This window comes from Heliangelus exortis, chromosome 25, assembly GCF_036169615.1.
Source record: "Heliangelus exortis chromosome 25, bHelExo1.hap1, whole genome shotgun sequence".
NCBI lineage: Eukaryota > Metazoa > Chordata > Aves > Apodiformes > Trochilidae > Heliangelus > Heliangelus exortis.
In genome coordinates this window covers 5,619,856-5,647,403 of record NC_092446.1, presented here as the reverse complement: position 1 = coordinate 5,647,403, position 27,548 = coordinate 5,619,856, and the positions used below count along the sequence as shown (strand labels likewise).

Below are 27,548 nucleotides of genomic sequence, written 5' to 3'. Positions count from 1 at the left end.
TGAACTGTAAATAATGAAATGACTTCTGGTTTTCACAGGAGTCTGAAGTCTCTTTGTGCTGACCATAGGCAGCTGAGTGAAGCATCATGAGTGGCCATCGGGAAGGTGAGAGAACAGAAACAGCAATGAAAACCTCCTGGGCTGCCCCTGAGGTTAAACCCAACCTGATTTTCTTGTCTGGCAGTTGGGTATCTGGCTGTCCCCACCATAGGGAGAGACACCAGCTCCTGGCCCATCAGGGTCTGCTGACCTTTGCAACAGCCCTTCTCAAGCCAGATTTTGGTTGTTGTTTCCTTGGGGGTTTTTTGTTTGTTTGGTTTTTTTGTTGTTGTTGTTTTTTTGGGGTTTTTTTTTGTTGGGTTTTTTTTTTTTTTTTGTTAGTTTGGTTTGTTTTTTTCCTTTGTTTTTTGTTTTGTTTTGAGTTTTTTAATGATAACTGATGTAAAACATTCTCTGACCACATACTCACTAGACCTGTGCTAGAAGATGCTGTGACCTGGATTGTGATCCTGATTGCAGATTGTCCCACTCAGGCTCTAGCTGTGCTATAAATCATCAGAAAATCACAGTCCCTGATGCTCCAGGCTTTGGAAATGCTTTCACAGCCTGTAGTATTAGAATGGATGGGTCCTTTGTAGCACAGGAGGAGCTGAGCAGGAACAATTTCTGCTCTACAGAGTGGCCATGCAGATTGAGAGTTTATTTCTGAAGAACAAACATGTTCTCTTAATTGAATGTCTTTTTCCTTGCCTTTCCAGAAATATACAAGAAGTCTTCTGTGCCAGGTGTTATTATCACCCAGTTTGTCAAGCACATTCCTGAAGGATGCAGCACACCTGACTTTGTGCAGAAACCTGTCTCTGTGACACTGCAGGAAGGTGAGATTCCTGAAAAACAGTCACAGCCACAGACCTGGAGCCTTGGCTCCACATCTCACCTACATGAAAAAATCACCATAATTAAATCAAGTTACTTCCTAAAGAGTAGATGTCGTGCAGTAATTTTAGCATCTAATGCAACTTAAACTGGTCATTTAGGCATCTTTTATGGAGAAAAAAAACAGATAACAATATTGTTTGAGAATCTGTCTGCCTAAAAGCACAGAGATGGCTCACTCTGGGCATCACTGTATTGATAACGTAAGGTACCTGGCATGAGAGTCCTCATGTCAAAGCTTGTCTTAAATAACTGATTTCTTGCCTCTTTTCAAAGGTAAAAATGCTGTTTTCAGAGCTGTGGTCAAAGGTATCCCAGCCCCAGAGGTGAAATGGACACGTACGCAAGGGAAAATATGTGATCCTGACAGATGTGAATCATTCTTCAATACTGCCACAAGTGAATTCATTCTGCAGGTAAAGATGAAATCTTTCAGACAAGACTCATGGGACAGAGAAAGCATTAAAAAGAGCAAACCTGCACTGAGCTGGTTGTAGATGTCACCAGATCAGAGATAACACAAAGATAAGCAAACAGAGCCTTTTAGAAGGCTCATTCTGGGAACAAAAGAAAGATCTGAGCTGCCATGGAGTAGCTGTGTTGTTAAAAGCAGAAGGTGTATGAACTGAAGCACAGCACCTTGCTGTGAGCTCTTACTCTTCTTCTTTTTAAGATCAAAAACCTCAGTACATCTGACAGTGATTTGTATCGTTGCTCTGCTGTCAATGAATACGGGGAAGCCTCGTGCTGTGTTGGCCTCAGGATCATACAAGGTAGGACTGAGAGGTTCTGTGCCCCAAAGGTCCCAAGGCTTTGCTCTCCTCTTGGGGTGGGTGCCCAGGACATTGTCCAAGTATCCGTGGTGTGCAGGTCTGCTTTTCCCCTCACTGAGGACTGGAGATCTTCTGTGATTCCCCCCCCTTTGGTGGCTTCATGACAGTAGGAGCTCTGGGGCAAGGGGAAGGAAGTGGTGGTGTGGTCACTGCACTGGGCCATGACCAGGAACTGTGGATTTCGTGTTGAATTGGCTCAGTCCTTTCTTTATGATGTTGAATGAATCAGTTTTTTGGGAGGGAGCCATCCCATTTCATGTGTCTATGCTGTCCTCTTTACTTATGTTCTGCTTCCCTTTCTTGTCAGTGGGGAGAAAAGGGCCCTTTGTGGGTAGAATGTAGCTGAGCTGTTCTTGGAATGTACTTGAGCAGGAGGTGGGCTGTGGTGGGATTGTCCATTTCTCCTGTGTTCCTCTCAAGTTTAGAAGACAACAATTTGCATCTGGCCAGATAATCCCTGCACCTTGGCTCCCCATCTCCAAAACCAAGATGTTCATATTTCCTCCCATTGCTTAAACCATAAGAAATTGTCTCCTCCACTGCATGGAGTATCCCAAAAGGACAGAGTTGATTGCAATAGGAATATTGCATTTATAGACTGAGATTACTAGGAGTCAATGTTAAATAGACAAGGAAATCCAGATACCCTCTTGCATTGCTAACAGATGCAGAGCTTTAATAGTTCATTGGATTACTGGTGTTAGCCTGAGTGGTGTCTTGCTCAGCTTATGGCTTGTTTTTCCTGTTTTCTCTTACAAAATACCAGTTGGCTTTAAGAGGAAAACGAAATATGTTCCTGTTCATCCTGCTGATGGTAAGTTAAGGCAAAATTATTTTTCTGTGGGGAGATGGGGCATAATTAATACTCCTTTTCCTATCACATTATTACTACCCCAAACCTGTAAAGAATAAAATAAGAGAAGGACTACTTAATTTAATATTCTGTCATCTCTTTCTGCTTGCTATTTCTCTTTGAATAAGGTGACTTAGACATGGCTTTGAGCTGTTCTAATCAATGATTCTGGAATATTTTGAGCTAGAAAAGGATTTTTGTGATGTCAAATACAGCTGGATCAAACATGTTAACATGGCTGGAAAAGAGTGGGTTTCTAGTGTGTCCTCTCAAGAAAGAGAGGAAAGCCTTCTAGTAAGCAATGAGCTTCAGTGTCCTCAAAGGACATGAGTAGGGCAGAGAAAACTGGCTCAAAGTTTCAGGATTTTAAAAATTTTTGTTGTAAAGTGTGAAAAAATCACTGGAGGTAAACAGCCTGTTAGTGGTTATTTTGCATTATCTTCTTTTTTTGGTGTAAATCTTACAGTGTTGGATATCTGAATGTTTGTTGTTTCCCTTCACTTTAATAGTGTTAAAGCAGCAGCTTGAGGCATCCAGGAAGATGCTGAAGAAGAGGTAAGGCCATTGGGCACCTCCTACATGTTCCTTGATGACAGGGGACAGCTTCAGAAACCTTCAAGGCAATAATTCTTGTTGCAAACCTTGAAGTATAGAAAAACAAGACATCTTGTCTGTCAAAATGTTTAGATTTATTTTTTCCCTTCTTAGGGCCCCACGACCAAAACAAAAACCCTTGACCAAGGAACAAGTCTGGCAACTGTTGCTGCATGCAGACAGAAGAGATTATGAGAAAATCTGTTTGAAATATGGAATTGTTGACTTCCGTGGAATGTTGAAAAAGCTGCAGGAGTTAAGGAAGGACACAGAGAGTGAACAAGAACAGGTAAAATATACTGAAACCATGGAAAGAAATGATTTTTAACAAACTTCAGAGTCCTGTAGTTCTGCAGTAGCTTCTGAAAATAGGCTAAACCTTCTTAAATGGTTTTGTAGATGAAAATTTATTGTATGACAGAGAATGATGTATAACAATGTTTTATAGAACTTCTACTTCTGTAGTCACACAGATGAAAATGCCATTGACTTTTCTGAAGTTCACTTCATAGTTTTTAGGAGAAACTGACTGTAGAGTACTGCTTTTATTAACCTAGATTTCTATAATCTACATTCAGCTGCCTGATGAGAATCTGGAACTCAGAGTTAAAGGTTATACGCCTGAGAGTCCAAACTTCCCTTCACATACAGGGACATGTATAAAACCTGAGTGGTTGCATAGTGAGTGACTGAGCAGGAGGTAACATGTAAAATATAATTTGCCTACAGGAGGAAAATGTGGAAAGATACAGGTGTTTCTTATGTATACTTAAAATTAAAGGTAACTCTTTACTGTGCAGATAAAAACAGCTGAAGAACTTCTGTCATATCATTCACTAGGTTGTTGTATCTTTCTTTGCAGTTACTACACAGTATCAGAAACTTTGAACACATCACAGTTGACAATGAGGGAAAAGCCACGTTCAGTCTGGAGATGAACCTGAAGGACAGTAACAGCAAAATTTATCTGCTTAAGGTGAGAGGGGGAGGGAAGTTGGTCAGCTCAGAGCAGCCACTGGTCTTCTACAGAGAATTCTTGATCTGCTGGACAGTGGCCAAGAGCAAATAAGGTTCTTAAAGTTGTCTGTCCAGTGCAGAATCCTTGATTGGTTAGGGAGAAGTGCTGATGGGGAGGTCCAGGTGGTCTTTGGTGCTGAGTATCACTTGGGATTTCTAGTTCTAAGTACAGGGGGAACAGTTCCAAACATTCTTTTTACTTTAAGAGCTCTCCCAGTAAGAGGAAACTGTCACTTTCAGGCTGCAGAAATTCTGCAGCATCACAGGAAAAACACACTGATTTTATTCACTTTCTTGAGTGTGTTGTTCCACTATAACTCACTCCTGTGGAAGAAAATCTCAAGGAAGTAAAAATTTCTGTAGTTATCTTAGAATCACAGAATGGTTTCAGTTGGGAGGCGCCTTAAAGATCCTCTAATTCCAACTCCCCTGTGATCCCCAGGTGATCAGTTTTGTGGATGTTTATCCCAGAAGATACATTTCAGTCAAACTGTGGTTAGTGGCTTTACTACAGGGGAACAGAAATTCATTAAAAAGGAGGTCAGAGTAACTCTATGACCTCCTGAATCAAAGGGGTGCCATGCAGTCCCCACAGCCTTGATGGGGGGAAGGTGACACCTTGCAGACAGAGAAGTGTAGGTTGGGTTGCTGTATAGGCTGGGGGCTGAGCTGCTGGAGAGCAGTGTAGGTGAAAGAGACCTGGGGGTCCTGGTAGACAAGAAGATGCCCATGAGCCAGCAATGTGCCCTTGTGGCCAAGAAGGCCAATGGCATCCTGGGGTGCATTAGAAAGGGTGTGGTTAGTAGGTCAAGAGAGGTTCTCCTCCCCCTCTATTCTGCATTGGTGAGGCCTCACCTGGAGTATTGTGTCCAGTTCTGGGCCTCTCAGTTCAAGAAGGACAGGGAAGTGCTTGAAAGAGTCCAGAGCAGAGCTACTGAGATGATTAAGGGAGTGGAACATCTCCCTTATGAGGAAAGGCTGAGGGAGCTGGGTCTCTTTAGTTTGGAGAAAAGGAGACTGAGAGGTGACCTCATCAATGTTTTCAAATATGTAAGGGGTGAGTGTCAGGGAGATGGAGTTAGGCTTTTCTCAGTGGTGACCAGTGATAGGACAAGGGGTAATGGGTGTAAATTGGAGCATAGGAGGTTCAAGTTGAATATCAGAAAAAATTTTTTTACTGTAAGGGTGACAGAGCCCTGGAACAGGCTGCCCAGGGGGGTTGTGGAGTCTCCTTCACTGGAGACATTCAAAACCCACCTGGACACGTTCCTAGGGGATGTACTCTAGGGGGCCCTGCTCTGGCAGGGGGGGTTGGACTAGATGATCTTTCCAGGTCCCTTCCAACCCCTAGGATTCTATGATTCTATGAAGTGGTGAACTCTGCTTATCCACCTGTGAGGATGCTAAAATCTAGGCCAAGGAAATCCTCTGTGAAGTTACAGTCACTTCAAACCCTTACACAAACCAGCAAAGAACAATTCACAGACAATCAGACAGTCTGCTATTGCTCATTCATATCAATGAGGTGACTGTAGTACAAATTTGGCCTGATTTGTTTGAAATGCCTTGCAGTAGTTGTGCCTTGTCTTTAGGAATATGTTCTTTCTCTTCTTAGGATGGTGAGAGACTCAGATATGGAACAGGGGATGAGTACAGAAAGCACTACATGAAGCAGATTGGAAAAAAATATTATTTTGTTATCAATGATGTGAGGCCTGAAGATGCAGGCGTGTACCAAGTCAAAGTGGAGGATGTTCCTGTTTTCTCAACTGCACTGGACCCTGAGTGTAAGGAACTGAGTTAATGGCTGTGGTGTGCAACTGTAACAAGAAATTATTTTTTTGCTGGAAAATTTGATTTAGGAGTGTATGCAAAGCTCAGCAGTAGAACCTGATAACTATGGAAGACTGTGTGTGGTCATGTAAGGACTCCTTTTAAGACCCAGGTGAAAAAGAGCAGGAGGGTGATTTGCATTTGTTTGTAGTCCCGAGGACTGGGTTTAAGTCCTAGTTTGACACTGACTTCAGTCTTTTTCAATATCTTAATCAATGATCCAGAGGGGAGGATGGAGAGCAGCCTGGCATGTACCAGCTCTGGTGTGGCCAGCAGGAGCAGGGCAGGAATCATCCCCCTCAGCTGGGCACTGGTGAGGCTGCACCTCAAATCCTGGGGTCAGTTTTTGATCCCCACACCAAGAAGGACATGGGGGGGCTGGAGTGTGTCCAGAGAAGGGAATGGAGCTGGGGAAGGGTCTGGAGCTCAGCTCTGCCCAGGAGCAGCTGTGAGGGCCCTGGGGGTGCTGATCCTGGAGCAGAGGAGGCTGAGGGGAGACCTTCTGGCTCTCTGCAACCCCCTGAGAGGAGGTTGGAGCCAGGGGGGGTCGGGCTCTGCTCCCAAGGAACAAGGGATGGGACAAGAGGAACTTTTGGCCTCAAGTGGTGCCAGGGGAGGTTTAGGTTGGATGTTAAAAGAAATTTCTTCATTGAAGGGGTTATTAACCACTGGAACAGAGAGCCCAAGGGTGGTAGTTGAATCCCCCTCTCTGGAGGTGTTTAGAAGACATTTGGATGTGGTGCTGAGGAATATGGTTTAGTTCTGGAGTCAGCAGTGTTGGGTTAATGGTTGAACTTGATGATTTTAATGATCCTTTCCAACCAGAATGCTTCTGTGCCTTTTCCATCCCAGCCATCCCTGTGAGGTTTGAGCAGCCTCTCAGCGACGTGCGTTGTCTGGAGAAGGAAGATGCCAACTTTGAGTGCATCCTGCGCACCCCCTGCCACAATACTGTGTGGCTGCACAAAACCCACGTCCTGCAGAACAGTGACAAGCACCAGATCTCTGTGTCACCTGATGGTCTGACCCACAGGCTGACAGTCAAAAACACCGAGAGCTCTGACAATGGCATGTACACACTCAGCACTGGGACCTGCTCCTCCAAGGCCTGGCTTCTTGTAGAGTGTAAGTGACACTGGGCTCTGCCCAGGGGGTGGCTTGAGGTGTGTGAACAAAGTAATGTTCCTCTCACTGCCTGGTTGCTCACAGAGGTGGCTCTTTCCTCAGCAATTAATTATAGAGCCTCGAGTTCTTAAATTATATTTGGAAAAATGAAGGTCTGGCTAGACCTCCAGACCTTTCCTCTTCAGATGAGGCAATTTTTTCCCCTTTTTATTAGGGACTGACAAGTCCTAGTGGCTTGTTTGCAGCTACTATAAAGTTGCCCATTCTCTGGTTGTTAGAGAAAAATACTCCACATCTCAAAGTGTGGATTTGAAGAAGCTGTTGCTGTGTGAACACAGTCAGCATGCAGGGGATCAAGGAGATTTCAGTCCTGTCTTGGCAGTGCTGTTCACTACTAACTTGCTGGTGGTTTTCTTTCCAAATATCTGTCGGATATTCTGTAACTCCTTCAGGGCTGGAGAGAGAAGTTTGGGACTAATGAGTCCCAAGCATAAGCTAAGCCCCTCGCAGACCTGTCATGCTGGAAATATGCCTTGTTTTCCTACTTGGTTTGGTTTGTTTGTTTTAATAAGCATGTTTCCACAAAAACTAATTTTCTCTTTAGCTAAGAAATGTACAATTATGTCTGAACATGCCACTGAAAAAATGGTAACAAATGCTAACACATTTTCTTTGGTTCATGATGCAATATATGACCTATTATTTGTTCTTTTTTTTTCCCTCTCTTTTCCTGTGAACAATGTAAATTGTATCACCTTCAATTAACCAATTCATCTTCCACACAGATGCCAAAGGAAAGAGGAAACAGGATGAAGAAGGTGAAGGAGAGGAATCCAACTGGCTGAAAGAAACGTTGCCAGATAAAGACAGGGCCAAGAAACCTCGTGCTGGTGATGATCACCTTATGGACACTGGCATGGGAGGAGATGGCTGGGCCAGAAGTGGTCAACGTGGCAGTGAAGGCTACTCCATTGATGCTGATGGAAGCCAGGGATTTTTAGGAAAGGAAGGGTTACACAAGCAGTTTCCTGGAGCAGGCCTAGATGGAGACTTGGTGACAAATGATGGTAGTGTCTTGGGCTTAGGGGGCACAGGTGGATTGGGGCCTTTCCATGGCAAGGATTCCATGGGAGGCAGAGCAGGTACTGGTGGTGAATTTGGAGGAGCAGGTTCTGTGGATGGCAGAGGTGGGGGTGTGCTGGGTGGTGTTGATGTTGATATGGATGGAGAAGGCATGGGCTCTCAGTATGACAAGGATGGCAAATTAGGTGGTTACAGAGCTGGTTTTGGGGGTGCTGGGGGATCAGGTCCTGCTGATGGAAGTTCTCTCTCAGGTGAACTCGATCCTGATCTGGCTGGAATGGGAGCTGGTAAGGGTGATCTGTTCAGCAGGACTGGCCCAGGAGCTGGAAATACTGCTGCAGGTTTGGGTGTAGGAGGAGGAATGAAGTCCTCCTCTGGCAAGGATGATCTGCTCACTGGAGCTGGTATGAATTCAGCAGGTATAAACAGAGAAGGACAACAAGGAACTCAGTTTGGCAAGGATGGCCAGATACTTCATGCTGGTGGTCATCTAGATCAGACAGGGAAGTCTGGCTTGCTCTATGGCCCAGGTGGTCTTCCAGCTGGAGACCAGGCTACAGCTGGTGCAGGTGCCAGTTCTGGGGAAATGGGGGCTTTGTATGGTCCAGATGGGCGCCCAATTGGAGCAGGTGCTGGTGGAGCTGGTGTGGCTGGTGCAGGAGGAGTTGGGTCTCCCTATGGGAAGGATGGTCTCCCAGCTGGAGCAGGTTTTGGTGGTGCTGGTGGAGCTGGTGTGGCTGGTGCAGGAGGAGTTGGGTCTCCCTATGGGAAGGATGGTCTCCCAGCTGGAGCAGGTTTTGGTGGTGCTGGTGGAGCTGGTGTGGCTGGTGCAGGAGGAGTTGGGTCTCCCTATGGGAAGGATGGTCTCCCAGCTGGAGCAGGTTTTGGTGGTGCTGGTGGAGCTGGTGTAACTGGTGCAGGAGGAGTTGGGTCTCCCTATGGGAAGGATGGTCTCCCAGCTGGAGCAGGTTTTGGTGGTGCTGGTGGAGCTGGTGTGGCTGGTGCAGGAGGAGCTGGAGGATCTCCCTATGGGAAGGATGGTCTCCCAGCTGGGGCAGGTGTTGCTGGAGCTGGTGTAGATGGTGTGGCTGGTGCAGGAGGAGTTGGGTCTCCCTATGGAAAAGATGGTCTCTCAGCTGGGGCTGGTGTTGGTGGAGCTGCTGGAGCTGGTGGAGGGGGAATGGGAAAGGATGGGGTCCCAGTTGGGGCTGGTGTTGGTGGAGCTGGTGCAGGGGGAATGGGAAAGGATGGGGTCCCAGGTGGTGCTGGTGTTGGTGGAGCTGGTGGAGCTGGTGCAGGGGGAATGGGAAAGGATGGGGTCCCAGTTGGGGCTGGTGTTGGTGGAGCTGGTGCAGGGGGAATGGGAAAGGATGGGGTCCCAGTTGGGGCTGGTGTTGGTGGAGCTGGTGGAGCTGGTGCAGGGGGAATGGGAAAGGATGGGGTCCCAGTTGGGGCTGGTGTTGGTGGAGCTGGTGGAGCTGGTGCAGGGGGAATGGGAAAGGATGGGGTCCCAGTTGGGGCTGGTGTTGGTGGAGCTGGTGCAGGGGGAATGGGAAAGGATGGGGTCCCAGCTGGGGCTGGTGTTGGTGGAGCTGGTGGAGCTGGTGCAGGGGGAATGGGAAAGGATGGGGTCCCAGTTGGGGCTGGTGTTGGTGGAGCTGGTGCAGGGGGAATGGGAAAGGATGGGGTCCCAGGTGGGGCTGGTGCAGGAGGAGCTGGTATGGCTGGTGCAGGAGGAGCTGGGTCTCCATATGGAAAGGATGGTGTCCCTGCTGGAGCAGGCCCTGGTGGTACTGGTGTAGGTGGTGCATGGCATTCTGGTCCTCATTATGCAAATGATGGATGTCTAGGGGGCACGGGAACTGAGGCTGGAACTGGTGTGTTGGGGTCTCCATATGGAAAGGATGGGAGTGTGGCAGGAGCTGCTCTGGGGGGGGATGCCTCGCTGGGCAGAGCTGAAGGGGAAGCAGGAGGAGATGGCTTTTTGTCAGGAGATGCATTTCAGGGTGGTTCAGCTGGAGCCAGGGCTGGTGTGGGTGCTGGGGGAAGGTTGGGAGCTGATGACAAGGAGTCAGGTTCAGTCCATGGTAAAGAAGGTGTGGGAGGTGCTGCTGGCCAAGGGGGGCTGGATTCACATCTTGGCAAAGCTTCTGCTGGAGGTGAAACTGGGAAGGGCACTGCCAGTGATCTTGGAGGATCAGGAAAAAATCAGGACAAAGATGCACATTCAGGTCAGGGAGATGCCAGGGGCAAGGACGGAGACTTATCAGGGTTGGGCTCCTTTTATGGCAAACATTCTGCCTCTGGGAGAGTAGGGAAATCTGCTGGCATGAGGAGTTCAGGTGGGTTTGGTCAGGGTTCATCACATTTAGGTCAAACATCAAGTCTGTTTGGTGGCCCTCTTTCCATCAACCAGAGAATCAAGGAACCTGACCTTGAAATTAAAGCAAATGATTTCTTGAAGAACACAGAAAGTACTGGAAAAAGAAGAAATTACACCCTAGATAATTTGAAAGGTATGTGTTTAAATGTGATGACTTCTGTATTGCTGACCTTTGCTTTTTTATATTCACATCATGAATCCTGGAGAGAAATTGAATTTTATGGCTCAGACAAATACAGCTGTGTGTAGAAACCTGGGTTCACTGTGACCTGTTCTTATTTCTGCCACTGATTTACTGTTTGACCTTACACAAGTCATTCAGATCAAACTGCCTTAGAAGTTCTTTTGTTAGATGTCTCTTTTCTAACATCAGAAATAAGGTGTTGCCTATAGCAAAAGGAGAGTAATGTGTGTGCAGCCATTTGGTTACCCCAGCAAGATGGTGGTGTGATAATTGTAGAAATTAGAAACTTCATAAATATAACCAAAGGGGAACTTTTGCCTCAGTGAATTGCTGACAGGTTAGAAATTATCAAGGCAAACAAAACATAAATATAAATAAGAAAGTAAAATCAACAGAATTTGAGTTGGTGGGGAAGGAGGTGGGGTGTGTGTTAGAGAAGGGATGAGGCTGTTAATGGAGAAGACCTTGGGAAAGGGAAGAGGAATATGGAAGTAGAGAATAATGTGACTTGGGGCTGTTTAGAGGGAAGTGACTGGGCAGTGCAGAGGAGGAGAATGATGGAGTAGTATATCCACATCCCACTAGGAGTAGCCTATTTTTTCCCACTGGCTGCAGAGGAAGCCAGGACAATTAGCATAGCCTTAAAATAGCAAAGCTGTAGCTGGATAATGTGATTTGTGATGAATCCATTGCCCATCAGGCTGATGCTCTGCTATATGCAGAGCAGTTGGCATGTCCCTGCAGTGCAATGAGTTTGTGCCAGCTGGCCCACAGTCTTGTGGTACTGCTGTGGCTGCAGTATATATATATTTTTTAAAAGCTGTCTTTTCTCTGCACGTGCATTTCCATCAGTGCATTTCTCTCTAATAACACACAGTGTCTTCTCAACATTTTCTTTTCTGCATGTTCAGCCCCACGGTGTTTTCTCAGCAAAGGCCTACATGATATCAGTGTCCTGAAGGGGGAATCTGCTGAGCTCTCCTTCACTGTCAATAAACATGATGTGACAGGAACCTGGTTTAAAGATGGACTAAAGGTAGGTGTCCAGTAGCTCCTCTTTCCTTTGGTTAGTGATGCTCTGCTCTCTGGTTCTGCCTGTCAGGGTGTCCTTCCCTCTGCCTGTCCTACTCAGGTCTGAGTATGGACCTGGGATGATTCTGCAGGGTCCAGCTGGTAATAAAATGCTTGATAGAAACCCAGCAAGATTTCTCCTCCTTCCTGCTGCACAATGTTTCTGTTCTTGCTGACAAGAGGAGGCTTTGTGTTTTTCATTCTATTTCATGGGTGGAGGTGGTGTGGATCTCCTCCTTGCAGTGCAATTCTTCTCTTGTTCTCCTTAGTGAATGAGATACACACAAAAAGCAAGGGAAAATCTTCAAAAGGGATAACTCAAAGAGTATCCTTTCTAATTAGTGCTGAAGCTTAAGTGTAGACATATATCCTATGTTCCAAAGCAACATGTAAGAGTAATTCCAGTTGTGGGGATCCAGATGGTACTAGAGAAGTTCTGAGGTATCATATTCAAGCATGGGCCAAAGTTTTTGCCAGTTGGAATAGAAAGAGAGAGCTTGGAAACCTTGCTATAATTTACTGTAAATCTGCCTTGTGGGGAGTGTGTTGATAATGTTTATATTCAACATTTGCAGATGAGTAATCCCAGAATATTATTTGAATTAAACATGCATGTCATTCATAACATTTTTCAATTGCATTTAAAAATTTTGTCCAGTTAATTTGCATTGCCCCTTCTTTTTGTAAGAATGTGTCTCTGTGCTTTACCTTGTAGTTAACAAGCATGGATGGAGTCGTTTTTAAAAAGGAAGGTCTAGTCCACAAACTAATTATTAACAAAGTGGAAGATATTCATGCTGGGAAATACAGGTTTCAAGGTGGAGATATAAAAACTGAAGCTTATATTTTTGTTGAAGGTGAGAGTATTCAAACTACCAATGCAGCATGTAGCCTTGATATGCTTGAAACCTAATATGTTTTCCCAGAGATCTATAGCTGATTATTGAGACAACTTTTTTACAAAAAATTACTGTGTAAATGGGAGATGGTTTTTGTACAAGTTGGTGCATTTTGCATTTACAAATTTAACTAGGAATTTAACTATCAAATTTAACTGAATAGCTTACTATTAATATGAAGATTTTGGGATGCACGTAACACTTCATCAGGTCAGATTCTTCATTCTTGTGTTTAGTGCATTGCCTAGGAGAAGTTTGCTCCAGTGAGAAGGACAGTGTGACACCACAGATGTTCTGTGCTATTTATCCTGGAGCAAAGCACACAAAGTCTGTGTGTGAAGCACTGAGTGTGCAGCTGGAGGGGGGAGTCCAAAGGTGACTCTGTAAGCACCTCCCGGGGGAACCCTGCTCTCCAAGGTGAGCCTTATCCTCTTGAACTGCAGTTTCTAATGACTTTGTATCTTCTGCTCAGATCCTCCCCAGGTTGACCCAGTTCTCCTCAAGAACTTAACAAGTATTCCTACCATGGCCAAGGCAGGGCAGAAGGTACAGATCAGGATCCCCTTCCAGGGCCGCCTGCCCATCGGAGCAGCGTGGCTGAAGGACCGGATGGAGCTGATGGATGACACCAGGATCCGTGTGGATAAAACAGACACCTTTACCATGCTGTCCATCTCCAGCTGTGAGAGGAAGGACTGTGGGGATTATAAAGTCAGGCTGAAGAATGACAGTGGGGTCCTGGAGATGAACTTAAAGGTGGTGGTAGTAGGTAAGAGCCCCATAACGTCTGTGGTGGCTTTTATTGTAAAACTTAGGTTGGGAACTCACTGACACTGGTAACAATCTTTTAGATCTAATGGTTGTTCCAAAATGAACAAGACTGTGTAATTTTGCACCTAATCAGGGCAGGAGCAAAGATTGCTGACGTGATTCTTACCTCTTAGTATGAGATGACATGAATCTGGTTTGGTTTTGCACAGCTTCAGCAGCTTAGTTTTGAATGTTGGGTGACTGGGAGATGGGACTCAGCAATGGGCAAATCTGAAATAGATTATTAAGGCCAAATTTAGCCCTCTCATAAATGCTTGTGCTCTTTTGGAAGACCACAAATTGGTTTTTTTTTATAAGCCAGCTGAGTTGGTGCAGTGCTAATGAGACCAGTTAGCTGCCAGAGCAAGGGCCTGGCTTCCTCTGCACTTATCAGAAGTCAGAGGAGTGGAAGTTTTGAAGAGGCAATTCAAGTCCCCAGCCCTCATTCTGCAACTGCTTTGCATCAGAAACTGAGTCTCCCAGCTGGTGAGCAGGGGACAACATCTGCTCCAGACCCAGGAGTCCATTTGGCTCTGGTGCCATCTCGTATTCTCTCTGTTTTCATCTTTTCAGACAAGCCACAGCCACCTGTAGGACCCGTCAAAATTATAGAAAACTCTGGAAATAGCATCACCATTGCATGGAAGCCCCCCAAAGATGATGGGGGCAAACCAGTGCAAAGCTACATTGTTGAGAGTCAGCAGGTTGGCAAGGACAGCTGGGTGGCTTTGGGAGAAACCCCCCGGAGCTCTACAACCTTCACCACTAACAAAGTGGAACAGGACATGAGCTACTACTTCAGGGTGAGAGCTGTGAATGCTGAGGGAAGCAGTGATGCACTGGAATCAGAGGAAGTGAAGGCTGACAGTAAAGGTAAGAAAGAACTTCTCATGATTGTGTTCAACAAATAACTGGGAAATCCTTATCAAAGCTGACACCAAAGAAAATAGGCTACATTTTGGATCTTGCTGCAGATCTCCACTTGAATCAGCTGTGAATCTCCAGAAATCCATGGACATTGCACACAGAGAAGTTTAGTGTAGGCTTGGGTGAAGCTGAGGTGGTGTTGCCTTCTCAGTCATGCTGTAAATCAAGTTTCATGGGGGAGATGCAGGATGGATCAAGGTCAGAGCAGAGCAGAAGGGAAGGATCCCTCTCCTCAACAACTGTCTGTGCTTCTTTTGATACAGCTCAGGATATGGGTGGTTTTCTGGGCTGCTACTAATGAAACACTGATCTCTTCTCTAGCTTCACCTGGTGCCCCAGATCCCCCTGAGGTTGTCAGTACCAGCAGAGACAGCATCACAATATCCTGGAAAGCACCTCGTAAAGCTGGCAGTTCCCAAATCGTGGGGTACATGGTTCAGAAACGGCAGAAGGGCAGTGGGACCTGGCTGCTGGTCACCAAGACACCCATAAAAGGTGGGTAGCTCAGATCCTGGGACAGACAGGATGACTTGAGAAGGACAAAATGATCAGCTGGGTTCAGGAGGTAGCACGCTCGTCTTTGTAGAGCTGCTGCCTTCTAACCCATTGCTTTCTGTTTAGGATCTTGTCCCTTTTCACCTGGGTGTTTTCCTCTTGAATTCCTGACCTTCTGACTGTCCCCATCACAGCCACATAAATCCTGTCTGAAGTTTTACCTTCTTATCTTTCACATCTCTAGTGTACATGTTTTTTCAAAAGTAGGGGAACACAGCTGTGCCACAGCAAACCTGGGCCTTGGTTTTCTGTACAGCTGAATACCTGGGAAAAGGATTAGGATTTTTTTTCTTGATTGTTTGCAAGCATTTGGCTGGAGGAGAGTGCAGAGAAGCTCAGTGCTTCATCTCGGGCTCTCAGCTCCTCTACAGATAAACTGATGTCTCAAATTTCTGGAACTGAAGTCTCCACATGCAGAACTGCTGTCCTTAGTCCTCGTGCTGGGAACTGGCAGTCCAGAATCTATAGGGAGACAAAGAAACCCAAGTGGTATCTAGGAGCTCCAAAGTGTGTTTTGACCATAGCTAACCTTTATCTATCAGTTGCAAGCTAGGACTTTTTATCTGGTATAGAACAGTTTAGGATTAGCTCATAAGGAAAAGCAGTATTTATCCTTTCTCTAACTTAACAGCTCTCAAACACTGATCCATTTGACAGGGAAATACAAGGAGCACATCCCAGAAGTACACATGGACATGGATAAAGACAGGCAGGGGAATCACTGACAGCATTTACATGGCTGCTGAGAATTATTCAGTGCACAGTTCTGTGTGAAGTACAGTCTGACATTCCTGTCTCCCCCCTCCCTGTTTGGGAACAGCTCACCTGAGCCAACCCTCCTTTTCTTTCTGCAGGCAAGCAGCTGAAAGTCACCAACCTGAAGAAGGGTCTGCAGTATGAATTCCGTGTGGCAGCTGTCAATGCTGCTGGCACAGGAGATGCCAGTGAACCCTCTCAGCCTGTCATTGCCCAGGATCCCAGCAGTAAGTGCCCTGCCTCCCATCCTGCCTGCCTGGGGACACGGGGAGCTACATGTAGGCTGGGGATGCCAGTGGAGAGGTGGTGGTTTTGAGTGCTTTGCAGAAGTCTGTGAAGACAAAGATCAGGTGTTTGGGGAATGCTTTATGGCTGGGAATCCACTGACATGAGGAAGGAATGGAAAGGATGTTTCCTTTGTTAAGATGTGGCACACTCACTGTGTGGGCTTTGTGTGGTGTGGGGAGGTATTCAGGATTCAGAGGTATTCAGGATTTGGGAGTATTCAGGATGGGTTGCAGACCATTTCAGGAGTGTTACAGGTTGTACTACATGGCTGTCAGGAGCAGGCATCTGGATCCAGCTTTGAAGAACTGGGAAGAGGTGGAGACAAGAGCAGGCTGGATATGCAGTGCACTGCAACAGTGTTGGAGATCTCAGGAAGCGGCTGAAGAGAGGGGAAGGAAATCCTGGAAAAGCAATTGAAATAATATTTCTCCTCTCCAGAATCTCTGGGTCAAGTGCTCGACCTGAAGGTGAGCAGCAGTGACTCCTCCAGCATCACCTTGACGTGGAAGAGCCCTGAGGTGAAAGATGGGAATGATGTCAGGGGCTACGAGGTGGAGATGCGGCCCTCGAAGAGCCTGAGCTGGACCAAGTGCAACGCTCTCCCCATAGCAGGCACCACCTACACAGTCAAAGGGCTCCAAGCCAAGGAGAAATATTTCCTGCGTGTCAGGGCCCTCAGTGAGAGTGGCCCAGGAGAAGCTGCAGAGATTGAAGGATGCATTGAATCTGCTGCTCTTATAGGTAAGTGGGGGTGGAGTGAGCTCAGGGTCACTCTGTAGCTGGCAGGGTCCAAGGGAAACTCCACAATCCCTGTGATGAACTTCTTAAAGTCCCAGTCTGCCACAGAAGGACAAATACTACCTTGCTCATCTTTATTTCACAGACTCTTAGCAGAGCTCAAGTTGAAGGGGTGCATGAGGATCACCAAGTCCTGTTCCCTGCTCCTTGCAGAACAACCTAAATGAAGCCAAATAACTAAGATCTCTTTCAACCCTGAGCCTTGCTCACCTCATCAGGAAATCCTGAAATTGAGCTGATAATAAATGTACAATGCAGTTTGCAGCCCATCTCAGACTCCTTATGATAAAAGAACCCCCAAAACTGTATTTTCACCTCAGATTTACTTTTTGCTCCTTGTGTAGAGCTATACCACACTCATGATCACCAGACAGAAACCATACATACCTTATGCTTACCCAGGCTTTTTTTAAATGGAAAAACAGGGTTTTCAGACTATTTTTTTCAGACTATTTCAGTTCTTTGGATTAGAAATTTTGTTTCATTCTCTGAAATTGCAGTTGTTATTTTAGTTTTCATGCCTTTATTTTCCTTTTAGATTTTCTAGTTTGGATGCACCTTTTCTTTTTTTCATCCTTACTTACAGCTTGCAGAATAACTCTTGGAGAGTCTTTGGGAATATATTAGAAGTATAATAATATACAACTTTTTAGTGAAATCACTGTCTTTCCCAGTTTCTCCCAGGTTTCTAATAGATGGCACAGTGAAAAGCTCCCTGATTGTAAAAGCAGGAGACACCCTCAGAGTGAATATTCCTTTTGAAGTAAGTATTCAAATGGGTTTGTAACAATTCCCCATCTTGTTTTATGTCACTGTCACGAGCAGACATAAAAACTGAATTCATGTTTTCTTGTTGTGGAATTTACAAGATACCAGGTAAATCCTTTACCTGCCTGAGCTGTGTATGATTTCTGCTTGAGGAAAACATGAGCAAGAATTCAGCTGTCACTCTTGGCTCTCTGAGTTTATGGTCATCCCCTGACTTCAGCAAACAAGGTCCCAGTGGTGTCCACCCAAGCATGGCAATATTCTCACCTGGTGCTATTCTGTCATACTTAGAGGGAAAGGGACTGATTTTTGAACTCTGACTCCCTGGGAAGGCCCTGGTCATTGCCTTCATGACCATGTTTGTCTTACTAAGCAGGACTTAAGTGCTATGAGTTGAGAAGTAGCCAAGCACTGACAGAAATCCTACTTTGAGGTGAGCTTGGAACAGCACAGGTAAAGTCTGAGCTATCAGCAAGAGGTTGTTGAGGGGAAAGTGTGCTGTCTCCTAATCTCTTGGAGACCAAACATAGCACAATGGAAATAAAGACTTTGAGGATGTTTTTTCTTTCCAGAACCAACAGATCTTATTAAAAGGAGAAAATATTAACTACTGGTGCCATCTGTTGTTCTTCAAGCAGACCTTGCCTGACATAGTTAACCTGAACACCTTGCTAGGATAACTTTCTTAATAGACATGGAGAAAAAGAGAAATTGCAAAGAAACTCTTGAGCAGCCCTTCATCCAGGGCTTTTAGATCCATCTCAGATCCATGTTTCTAAATACTACTTTACTGTCTGGTGCAGGTATACATCTGGGACAAGATAATGAAGCTAAAGATGTACAGATGCAATCTGGAGGCAAAACAAGTGGGCTCTGACTAGTGTTGTTCTTTACAGGCAGCTCCAAATCCAGAGGTGACCTGGCTGAAGGATGGAGTTCCTCTTGCAAAGCAGGCTGCAATAAGCACTGAAGATGATGCCACCAAGCTGCTGATCAGGGCAGCTGAGTTCACTGACAGTGGCATCTACACCATTGAGCTCCAGAATGGGTTAGGGGAAAAGGAAACCTTCACCTTCCAAGTTCAAGTCAAAGGTAACTCACTCCCTACCATATCTACACACATTTCCTGGGGATTCCCAGTAATTTGCAGCAGGCAATGAACTGAGTTCAGCTCAGTGAGCTCTGATGCAGTTAAGCCAAGCAGGCACAGGGAGAACTGGAGAACTCAGGAGATTCATTTTGGCAACTTTCTGATACCACTTGGCCTTGTGTGCAGCAGAAAGCAAGCCCCTGTGTAAAATCACCCCCAGTTTCTAGAGTGACTCTGCTGAAAGAGGCAAGGTCACACAGGTGGACAGTGCAAACCCCAGGAGAGCAGTTCATGCTCTTTCTAACAGTCCAAGGTTGGGCAGCAGAAGGCTGTAGGACATTTTGTCATAGCTACAACTTGTTGGTGAAACCTGGCCCAGGCTGCCTCCAGAAGCTGTGGCTGCCCCATCCCTGGCAGTGTCCAAGGTTGGATGGGGCTTGGAGCCCCCTGGGCTGGGGGAGGTGTCCCTGACCATGGCAGGGAGGTTGGGAACAGATTATCTTCAAGGTCACTTTCAACCCAAACTGTTCAATGGTTTCATGATTTGATGAACTCTGTTTGCTGTTTCCCTAAGAGGTGAAAAATTTAGCTGTGCCAGCCCTCACCTCTTCCCTGCAGGGAAGGAAGGAGACCCAGCAATGCAGCTGTAGTGCAGCAGAAGTTCAGTTAACAGCAAATGAGTTTGTGTCACTGGAGAAGGAATCCAATTTTGTCCCTTCTGAAGACCAGGAACTCAAAGTTTTTTGGGTTCTGTATTGTGCTACTTTCCCTACATCTTTGATATTATTTGTCTTCACAGACATACCACAACCACCTGGACCCATTAAACTGGAAGTGAATGTGCTAAATACAGTGACAGTGACCTGGGAGCCATCAGCCTCTGAGAAATGGGAAAGTGATCTCCACTACACAGTCCTGAAACGGGAATCAGAGAAGGGCTTGTGGCTCGTGGTGGGTGACCTGATCTACAACAACAAATTCACATTCACCAGAGTCATCCCAGGCCAGGACTACTACTTTAGAGTTGTGGCAAAAAATAACATGGGAGCCAGTAGTCCATCTGAAACTGTGAAGCCTTGGAGAATTAAAAAAGCAAAGGGTAAAACAGCTTTTACAAATATTTATCTGTGTGTTGGCATGCTGTGGTTGGGTGTTGTCATGCTGTGCTGGTTGTTGCTTCTGTTGTTTCCAACACACCACCCAGAAATGGTGCTCCTGCTCCTGTGAACATTCAGCTGCCCAGAACAGGAATGCATAAAGATACTCTAAGAAACTCCAGTATGGCAAGGGAGAGTTCTTGTTTCTGCATGGGCACTGTGCAGATAGATCCTTTATTTCCAGTCATTACATTATGTAATTTGCCACAAAATTAATTCCCATCAAAATCTAAGCACTGAATTTTGCAGAAAGCAAAGTTTCTGACTTCAAAGTTCAATTCTGGGTAAGTGGAGAAGAAACACAGATTACAGTCCCCAGGGCTCTGAGATCTTTGGCATTTTGCAGTGCAGGATGATGGGTGTTCTGCACAGCCAAGTGTCATGATTAACAAGCAGCCCTTTACCCCCTGACTGCTACAGCTGTGAAGCAGGGTCTCAGTGTATCTTTGTGTGATGCTGTTTGCTTTTGGTTTTATTTTTTACAGCTCAGGTTGAAATCAGACCACAGAAATACCGGGGAGTCAATCAAAACCAGCCCCCAAGATTCCTTGTCCCACTGAAGCCTCACGTGGTGACAACTGGCAGTGAGTGCCACATGAGCTGTGCAGTTGGGGGCCATCCACCTCCAAAGGTGACATGGTACAAGAACAGTAAAGACCTCTCCAAAAATCCTGACTATTTTTGCATAAACGACTTCGGTGTCTGCTCCCTGGTCATCCCCATGGTCACAAAACAGGATGAAGGACAATATGTGGTAGAAGCCACCAATGAAGTGGGCCGTGCCTCCAGCCAAGCCTTCCTCACTATTAAAGGTACCAAGCTTTAATCTTCCTTCCTTGTGTCATGTCAGGGTATGTCGTGACTGTCAGGATCCCTTAAAAATGGTAGCCATACAGCTTTATTTACTGACCAGAGCAATCTCCTACAAGGCAGTGTATATTTGGCCTGCTTGATTGAATTTTTAATTATCTTACTAGTGATCAAGTATGGAACAGAAATAGAAATGAAAAGGCAGATGTGAGGAAAACACATTTTTGCGTGACTGTTTGCAAGGAGTGATAGGATGAGGGTAGATTCATGGTGGATATATTTATGGATAAATACTGTTGGTAATTTTACTCATTCCATTATAAAATATACTTTCCTTTGAGTCAAATATTTTCCTTTGCATGCAATTCAGAATACCTCAGTGGGATTATATGAGTGGAGAAATGGGTCACTTAAATCCCTGTAGTGTTTTTGCAGACATTGGTCTTTGTGACCCCTTAACATTTCAGGTCCCCCTCCCAGTGTTACCTTACAGACTTCTCTCTTTCCCTTATTTTCAGACACCACCCTGTAGCATGACCTTCCTGAGAAACCTGCCCTGCCACATGAATGTGAAGGTTTTAATTGAGAACTGGGTTATATGAAGGCTCTGTGTTTATTTTCAGATGTGCATTGGAGTCTGAGGGGTTTATTTTGAACATGATGCTGCATTGTAGTCAAAATTTGGGAGGGGGCAGGGGGGAAACCTTTGAGAGAATTGTCTCTTTTTATAATGATCATGGCTTTCCACTAGACCTTTAGAAGACAGATTAGAAGCTTTAGGAACCCAGAAGATGAGAGGAAAAATAATTGGCAAAAATTAAACTTTTCACAGATGTGAGAGATGATTCTGCCACACTTGCTGTCAGGCTGCAGCAAGAATGTTTCAGTAGCAGAGATCTCTGAAGCTGGCCTTTTAGTGTGTGGCTTTCTAACCCAAAGAAATAATTTTAGATTCCATATAATTCTCAGCAGGTTTCCTAATTCTGGTAGAAGCAGCTCTGCATGTATTCCACTACCAGTAGCAGCTAAATATTGAAAATAATATCTGCTAAATACTAATTCTGCCTGGGCAGGAGAGGAACTCTCAGACTGGGCTGACATGAGGTAGTGCCACTCACAGGGAAAATGCATGGATGGGAATCACTGGAAATCTAGAACCAGCTGTGCCAGTGACAGCACTGAGCAGTTGTCACTATGAGCAGATCAGTGCTGTACTTAAAACCCTGACTGCATTTTTAATTAAAAAACCTGATAGCAAGTGCTGCAAAAAAGGATGTGTCAGTCCTAACCTACCACATCAGTAACACCTCCCCAAGTTAACTGCCCCTCCCTCATGTCACTGCTCTGCAAGAGTTTTGCCTAACACAGGAAGAGGTTAAAAATCTTTTGTGTTTGACCAGAAATATGAGGTCCCACCAGAGAATTCCATCACTGAGCAGAGGAGGAGGTTGGAAAGCTAAAGTGTTGTGGTGACTGTAGAAACACAGCATTGGAACCTCAGCACTTTGATGACAGCATCCAGAAGCCAGGGGAGTACAGATCAGAGCCCCAGAGCCACCTGACCCTCAGACAGCCAGTCAGACACTTATGTGGGGCTGAAATGTTCTATTTGGTTATATTTTGTACAATGTTGTACAGCTATGGCAACAGTAGGTTATGAAATTAAACCATAATTCAGTCAAATCTACCCTGAGTAAGTGTTTAATTTGGAGAAGGGAGCCCAGGCAGTTCCTGAATGCCAATCCATGCCTGTTGCAGTTTTCACATCCCAACTTTGTCACCCATCTCTTGCTCCTGGCTGCTGCCAGAGGGGACCTCATGTCCTCTGGAGGTGGCAGCACCGAGCAGGGAGAGGCAACCCCTGGAACAGCCTCTGCCCAGGCTTCTCCGTGGCTGCCCAGGCTGCTCCCATCCCAGCATCTCCAGGGAGTGGTGCTACAGGACTGCACAGGGCTCAGCACGGTGTTTTCCAGCTTAGGAGACTCTGCAATTCCAGCTTGAGGCACTTCAGAGCCTGAAATCCTTCGTGGGACTTTGTTCCAGAACTGCCATTGGCACATCCTGGAATCATAGAATCGTTTGGCTTGGAAAATACCTTGAAGGTCATGGATTCCAACAATTAACCCAGCACTGCCAAGGCCACCACTAACCCATGGCCTTCAGAACCACCTCTACATGGGTTTGAAACCCCTCCAGGGATGGGGACTCCTCCTGCCCTGGGCAGCCTCGACCAGGGCCTGAAATGATGATATTAGAACAGGAGAAGCTCTACACCCAAGGGTGTCCTGACAGCCTCTCCCCAAACATTTGAGGATGGTGCCCTTCTGGAGGCTCCTGTAGCTTAGATCCAAACGCCAGCAGCAGCAGCAGCTTTGCTTCCCAAGCCTTCCCTTGGCTCCTGAGCAGAGTCAGTGCATCTGGTGAGGAGCTGCAGAGCAGGAGGCAGCTGGAGAAAGGTCCATAGGGCCCTGTCTGAGGGGTTTGCAGGGCAGGTTCCCTCTCACGTCTCCTGCTGTGTTCTCTCTGTGCCTCAGCTGGAGGATGGAGAGCTCTGGGAGCAGAGCCTGGGTGACACCCATCACATCATCCTGGTGGGTACCAGCCTGGTCACCAGCCCACAGCAGTGGTGGGTGCTGGGGCAGGGTGGGGGCTGTGGCTTCTCTGAGGTTCATCTCAGTGTCCTGGTGGGTGGGAGAACTAAAAGTTGAGCATTTGAACTGCTCTGCTCTGCTTCCAGCCTCCCATGGCCCCTTCCTTTCCTCCATCTCAGGTAAGCCTTTTTTTTTTTTTTTTTTTGTGTGTGTGTCTCACCTCAAGCCAGGACACAGAAGATGGCACCAGTTCAGGGAAAGGAGACACCGTGTGCCCCCCAGTACCCTCCCAGCAGCCTCCAGAAGCACCTTGATCCATAGGAAGGGTCCTGTTAAGCCCCGAGGAGCTGGGGGGTTGTGCACAGATAAGGAAATCATGGGGACACTGTGATGAGACACCCAGAGACAATGCTCACTCTTGCTGGGTTCTACTGAGGCCTTGCAGCTTCTCCCCTTTCTCTCCCCCAGCTGTGGCACCACCAGGAAGGACTCAGGGTCTGCCCCATGGGCTGTGGTCCTCCGGGGGGTCTGAGCTACCTGAGACCTCAGCAAGAAGGGTTTCTGCTGAAACGAAACGAGGAAAATCACCCAGAGCAGCAAACCCCACTGCTTCAGCCTCACTGGTGACTCTGCCTCCTCCTCAGCCTTGGTAGGCTCAGTCTTCTCCAGCAGATGCAGATTTGTCTGACAGACCCCGAGGCACTGACCTCGGAAGTTCTGCTCCCCTGCAGATGACATTTCCTCTGCTTTACTCACTCCTCTCTGACCTGGCCCAAACCACCTGTCTGGCCAAGGCCCTTCCCTCCAAGGATGCCCTCAGAGCAGTTGGAGTTTCTAGAGGTGTTGACCTGTGCAGTTCTTGCTTCTGTCTCCCCTTTCTTTGCCTTCTTCCCCTGCAGGGTCCCTTTGCTGGAGCCGTGGCTGCCTCCCCCCCATTTCTCCCGTTGCTTCTGCTGCTATAACCACTCCGAGCCCTGCAGAAACCTGGATTTCTCTGCCCTCTTTCCCCTCCTCTCCCTCACCCTCCATTCCCCAGCTCCTTTGCTGGCAGCAGGAGCCACCCCAGCTTTCCACATCTCTGATGCAAGGCTGGCAGGGGTTGTTTTGCTTCCTCCAGCAGAGTCCCTGCCGGTGCCTACACCCGGCCCTTGGCTCTTCTGCCTTGGTGTGGCACTTCGTGGCCTTTGTTCTCACCCGTTGCATGACGAGCAGATGAAAGCCAACTGTGAAGCATAATTTATACCTCGCTTGAAATGCAGTTTTGGCAGAGCAGAGCACGCCAAAAGATGGAGCAATGCTGGAGGAGCTGTGCTCATACTGCTTATCAAATGATGCTTGAAAGGCTTCGGTAATGCAAGAGGAGGGATGAGTTGCTCAATTCCAGCAGGGGATAAACTCCTCCATTACAGGGACACGTGTTTGGGAGCAAGGAGCTGATAGCTGGCTTTTGAAAACTCGTCCAGCAAGGCAGCTGACAGCTCCAGAAGCCTTGGTCCAAAGGGCAGCCCGGCTGCAGGGGAGCACCTGTGCACATGCCTGAACAGGGCTTCACCTCCTCTCCTTTCCACCCTCCTAGAAAACCTGCTCAGAAAGCAGCTCCTTGCCTTTAACACAATCAATGATGTGAGTGAGCTTCACCCCAATGACCCCCAGATCTTTGGGCAGCAGGAATTTGGTGCTGGCACACCTTGCAGGGATGGGTGCTGTCTGCATGGGCACCTCCAGGACAGCCTGGCCATGGGCTGGGTGCACGGTCGGGGAGACAGCAGTGACAGCCACCCCCTTCTGCTGAGCCTGGGGTGCACTGGGATACCCAGGTGCTGGCATGGACCATGCCTCATGAGGCTGGTTGTATGGCAAGTGCCTGAGGCATCCTTGTCCCTGCTTGTCCCTGCTCTCTCCCTCCCTTTGTGGTGGAGGGAGTCCCATGGTGCTCAAGGAATGGCAAGGTGGGAAGGAAGCTTAAAAAGTCACCTGGTCCCTCCCCTGCTCCAGAGCAGGACCCAGTGCAACCAACCCTTGTTCACAAGAAGGGTTTCTCTTCTTAAAAGCTTCCAGTGCTGGAGGGTCCATGTAGTGCTGGGGTACAAGGCACGTGTCCCATGTCACTAGCAATGACAGGACTTTTTTTTTGCCCCAAGTCCCCTTTTCCTATCTGCTGGTAGGAAGAATCCAGGAACTATCCTCTCCCTAACTGTCCACGGCAGCCAAGATAGGTCAGAATTTGGGTGCAGCTCCTGTTCCTGGAGCAACATGAGCAGTGAAACCCTGGGAGAAGGCTGAGCCTTCAGGACACTCGTCCTTCCCACGTGGGAAAGAGCAGGCAAGGTCTGCAGGAAGATGCTGGGATGTGGCAGAGGCCATTCCAGCAGCTGTGTTGGGGCTCTTGAACTTTTTGGGTTGCTGGGATTGCTGTTGGGGGCCTTGGAGAAATCAGGACCACACATGGATCCTCTCCTGGGGTTTTGTGTATTTGTGTCCCAACGTGGAAACATAGTCACTTACCTGTCCAGGTATTCTTGTGCTGCCAAGGAAGGGGTCCAGGAAGCAGCTCTTGAGCCAGGCTCCTCCATCATGAGCTCACTCTTCAGCTTTGTTTTGAGTTAATCCACCCAACTCTCTCCAGGGCAAAGCTTGGGTTTCATGCTATTAAAGCCCAGGCCACCACTGCCCTCAAGCAAAAAAACCCCAACCAACCTTTGACAGTAATATTTATGTCATAGGCCACCATGTGGGTCTAAAGAGCATGAGCTGTAGGTGCAGCCTGCTCTGAAAAATGTCCCAGAGCAGGGTGACCAGCACCCCATCCATGCTGCCTTCCCCAGGACCAGGGATTGGTCTCTGTCCCTCTTGCATTACCTGTGATGACATTGCCAATGTCACCAAGCAGGGAAGGCCTCTGTGCTGGGTGGGACTCCTCTTGGCCAACACTTCTGTGTCCTGCCTCTTGGTACAGGACTTTTTGTACTGCCCATGGTGTCCTAGCTGCACATTTATCTGCTTTTCCTTCCCACAGCTAGACTAAATACTTGGACTAAATACCAAGGACCGTGCCAAGGACAGTTTCCCTTCTCAAGGAGGTTCCTCTCTTTCAAGAGTTTCTGTTGGCCTGCAACAAGGTGCCCTTTCCACTTCTGTATTTTTATTGACTAATTTATTGAGAAAAGTGAATGAACTTCTAGGTTATTCAGTTCATCCTTTAGGACTGGGATTGTTATTGCCATCAAAGTCCCTCCCACACCCACAGTGGATGCCAGGTGAGTGAATATCATCCTGCAGTCACCCCTCTGCCCCTCTGCCCATGTCCGGGTGCTCTCATCATCCCCTTACCCCACTTTGTCTCCTCTGTGCTTGACCCTGACACCACTGGACCTCTGGGCCCTTGGGATGGGGTGGGATGGAGGAGGCCAGACCTGGATGGAGAGGTAGGAGATGGCATCACCCCAAGCTGGTGACCCCAATGCTTGTGGTGCTCTGATCCTCCCCATGAGAGGGCAACCACGCCCATGTCCAACAGGGTCTTTGTGCTTGGATGAAACTCTCCTGGGCCTCTTTACTACAGGGTGTGGGGAGAAGTCAAACCCTGTCCCAAAGCCCTGCACTGAGATGGAGCTCTTGAGGGCAGGAAAAAGGCTCCACAGGTGCCAGGAGGCATCTGCATGTCCCTGCAGAGCTGGTGGGGATGGAGCTGCCAGAGGTGTGGGCACATGGAGCCTGGTGGAGCAGCTGGAATTTGCCACGGTGTGGGGCAGGGGCCCTCCCCAGCTGTGCCAGGGGGTGATAGTGTGATCACCTCCTTCTCCCTGCACCCCCTGCCAGAGGCAGCTTTAGGGAGTCGGGTCACACTGGGATATGTTGCTAAATCCTTGCATAAGTTGGGCTCTGAGGTCTCCTCCCCCAGCAGCCGTTTCACAACGCGGCAGAATCGAGGGCATCCTCACACCATTTACCTGCTCACCCCCTTCCTAAACCTGGCCTGCTGGTCTCTGCACCTTCCCTGGTGGGAACCTGCAGCCCCTTCCCTGCAGCCTTTCAGAGCTGGGCCAGGTGGGCAGGGGAAGTTGAGGAGTGCAGGTACCATCCTGGCTGAGATGTCTGCCCAGCTGCTCTCCTCCAGCCCACTGGCAGGAGACCATTCACACATTTTTGGTTGTAGTCAGCTCTCTGAACTTATAGTTTACTTATGG

The 27,548-nt window shown here is 47.3% G+C and overlaps 1 protein-coding gene across 3 annotated transcripts in view; it reads left to right on the top strand.

Moving 5' to 3' along the window:
* IGFN1 (immunoglobulin like and fibronectin type III domain containing 1) overlaps positions 1-22,457 on the top strand; it is a 33,728-nt gene extending 11,271 nt beyond the window's left edge. For 2 of the 3 annotated variants that reach the window (XM_071768354.1, XM_071768353.1), the window contains 26 exons: positions 39-105; positions 759-878; positions 1,213-1,352; positions 1,610-1,709; positions 2,536-2,583; positions 3,132-3,177; positions 3,331-3,505; positions 4,079-4,192; positions 5,849-6,020; positions 6,919-7,191; positions 7,977-8,393; positions 8,460-8,921; positions 9,570-9,614; positions 9,984-10,790; positions 11,753-11,877; positions 12,628-12,769; positions 13,284-13,580; positions 14,195-14,494; positions 14,870-15,043; positions 15,958-16,086; positions 16,586-16,888; positions 17,620-17,708; positions 18,610-18,805; positions 19,603-19,902; positions 20,446-20,772; positions 21,289-22,457. In XM_071768354.1, coding sequence (XP_071624455.1) covers positions 87-105; positions 759-878; positions 1,213-1,352; positions 1,610-1,709; positions 2,536-2,583; positions 3,132-3,177; positions 3,331-3,505; positions 4,079-4,192; positions 5,849-6,020; positions 6,919-7,191; positions 7,977-8,393; positions 8,460-8,921; positions 9,570-9,614; positions 9,984-10,790; positions 11,753-11,877; positions 12,628-12,769; positions 13,284-13,580; positions 14,195-14,494; positions 14,870-15,043; positions 15,958-16,086; positions 16,586-16,888; positions 17,620-17,708; positions 18,610-18,805; positions 19,603-19,902; positions 20,446-20,772; positions 21,289-21,302 — 5,334 coding nt within the window. In that variant the 5' untranslated portion in view covers positions 39-86 and the 3' untranslated portion in view covers positions 21,303-22,457. The remainder of the gene's footprint in view (positions 1-38; positions 106-758; positions 879-1,212; positions 1,353-1,609; positions 1,710-2,535; positions 2,584-3,131; positions 3,178-3,330; positions 3,506-4,078; positions 4,193-5,848; positions 6,021-6,918; positions 7,192-7,976; positions 8,394-8,459; positions 8,922-9,569; positions 9,615-9,983; positions 10,791-11,752; positions 11,878-12,627; positions 12,770-13,283; positions 13,581-14,194; positions 14,495-14,869; positions 15,044-15,957; positions 16,087-16,585; positions 16,889-17,619; positions 17,709-18,609; positions 18,806-19,602; positions 19,903-20,445; positions 20,773-21,288) is intronic. The other variant, XM_071768355.1, reaches the window with a different exon arrangement.
* Positions 22,458-27,548: the final 5,091 nt, after the last annotated feature.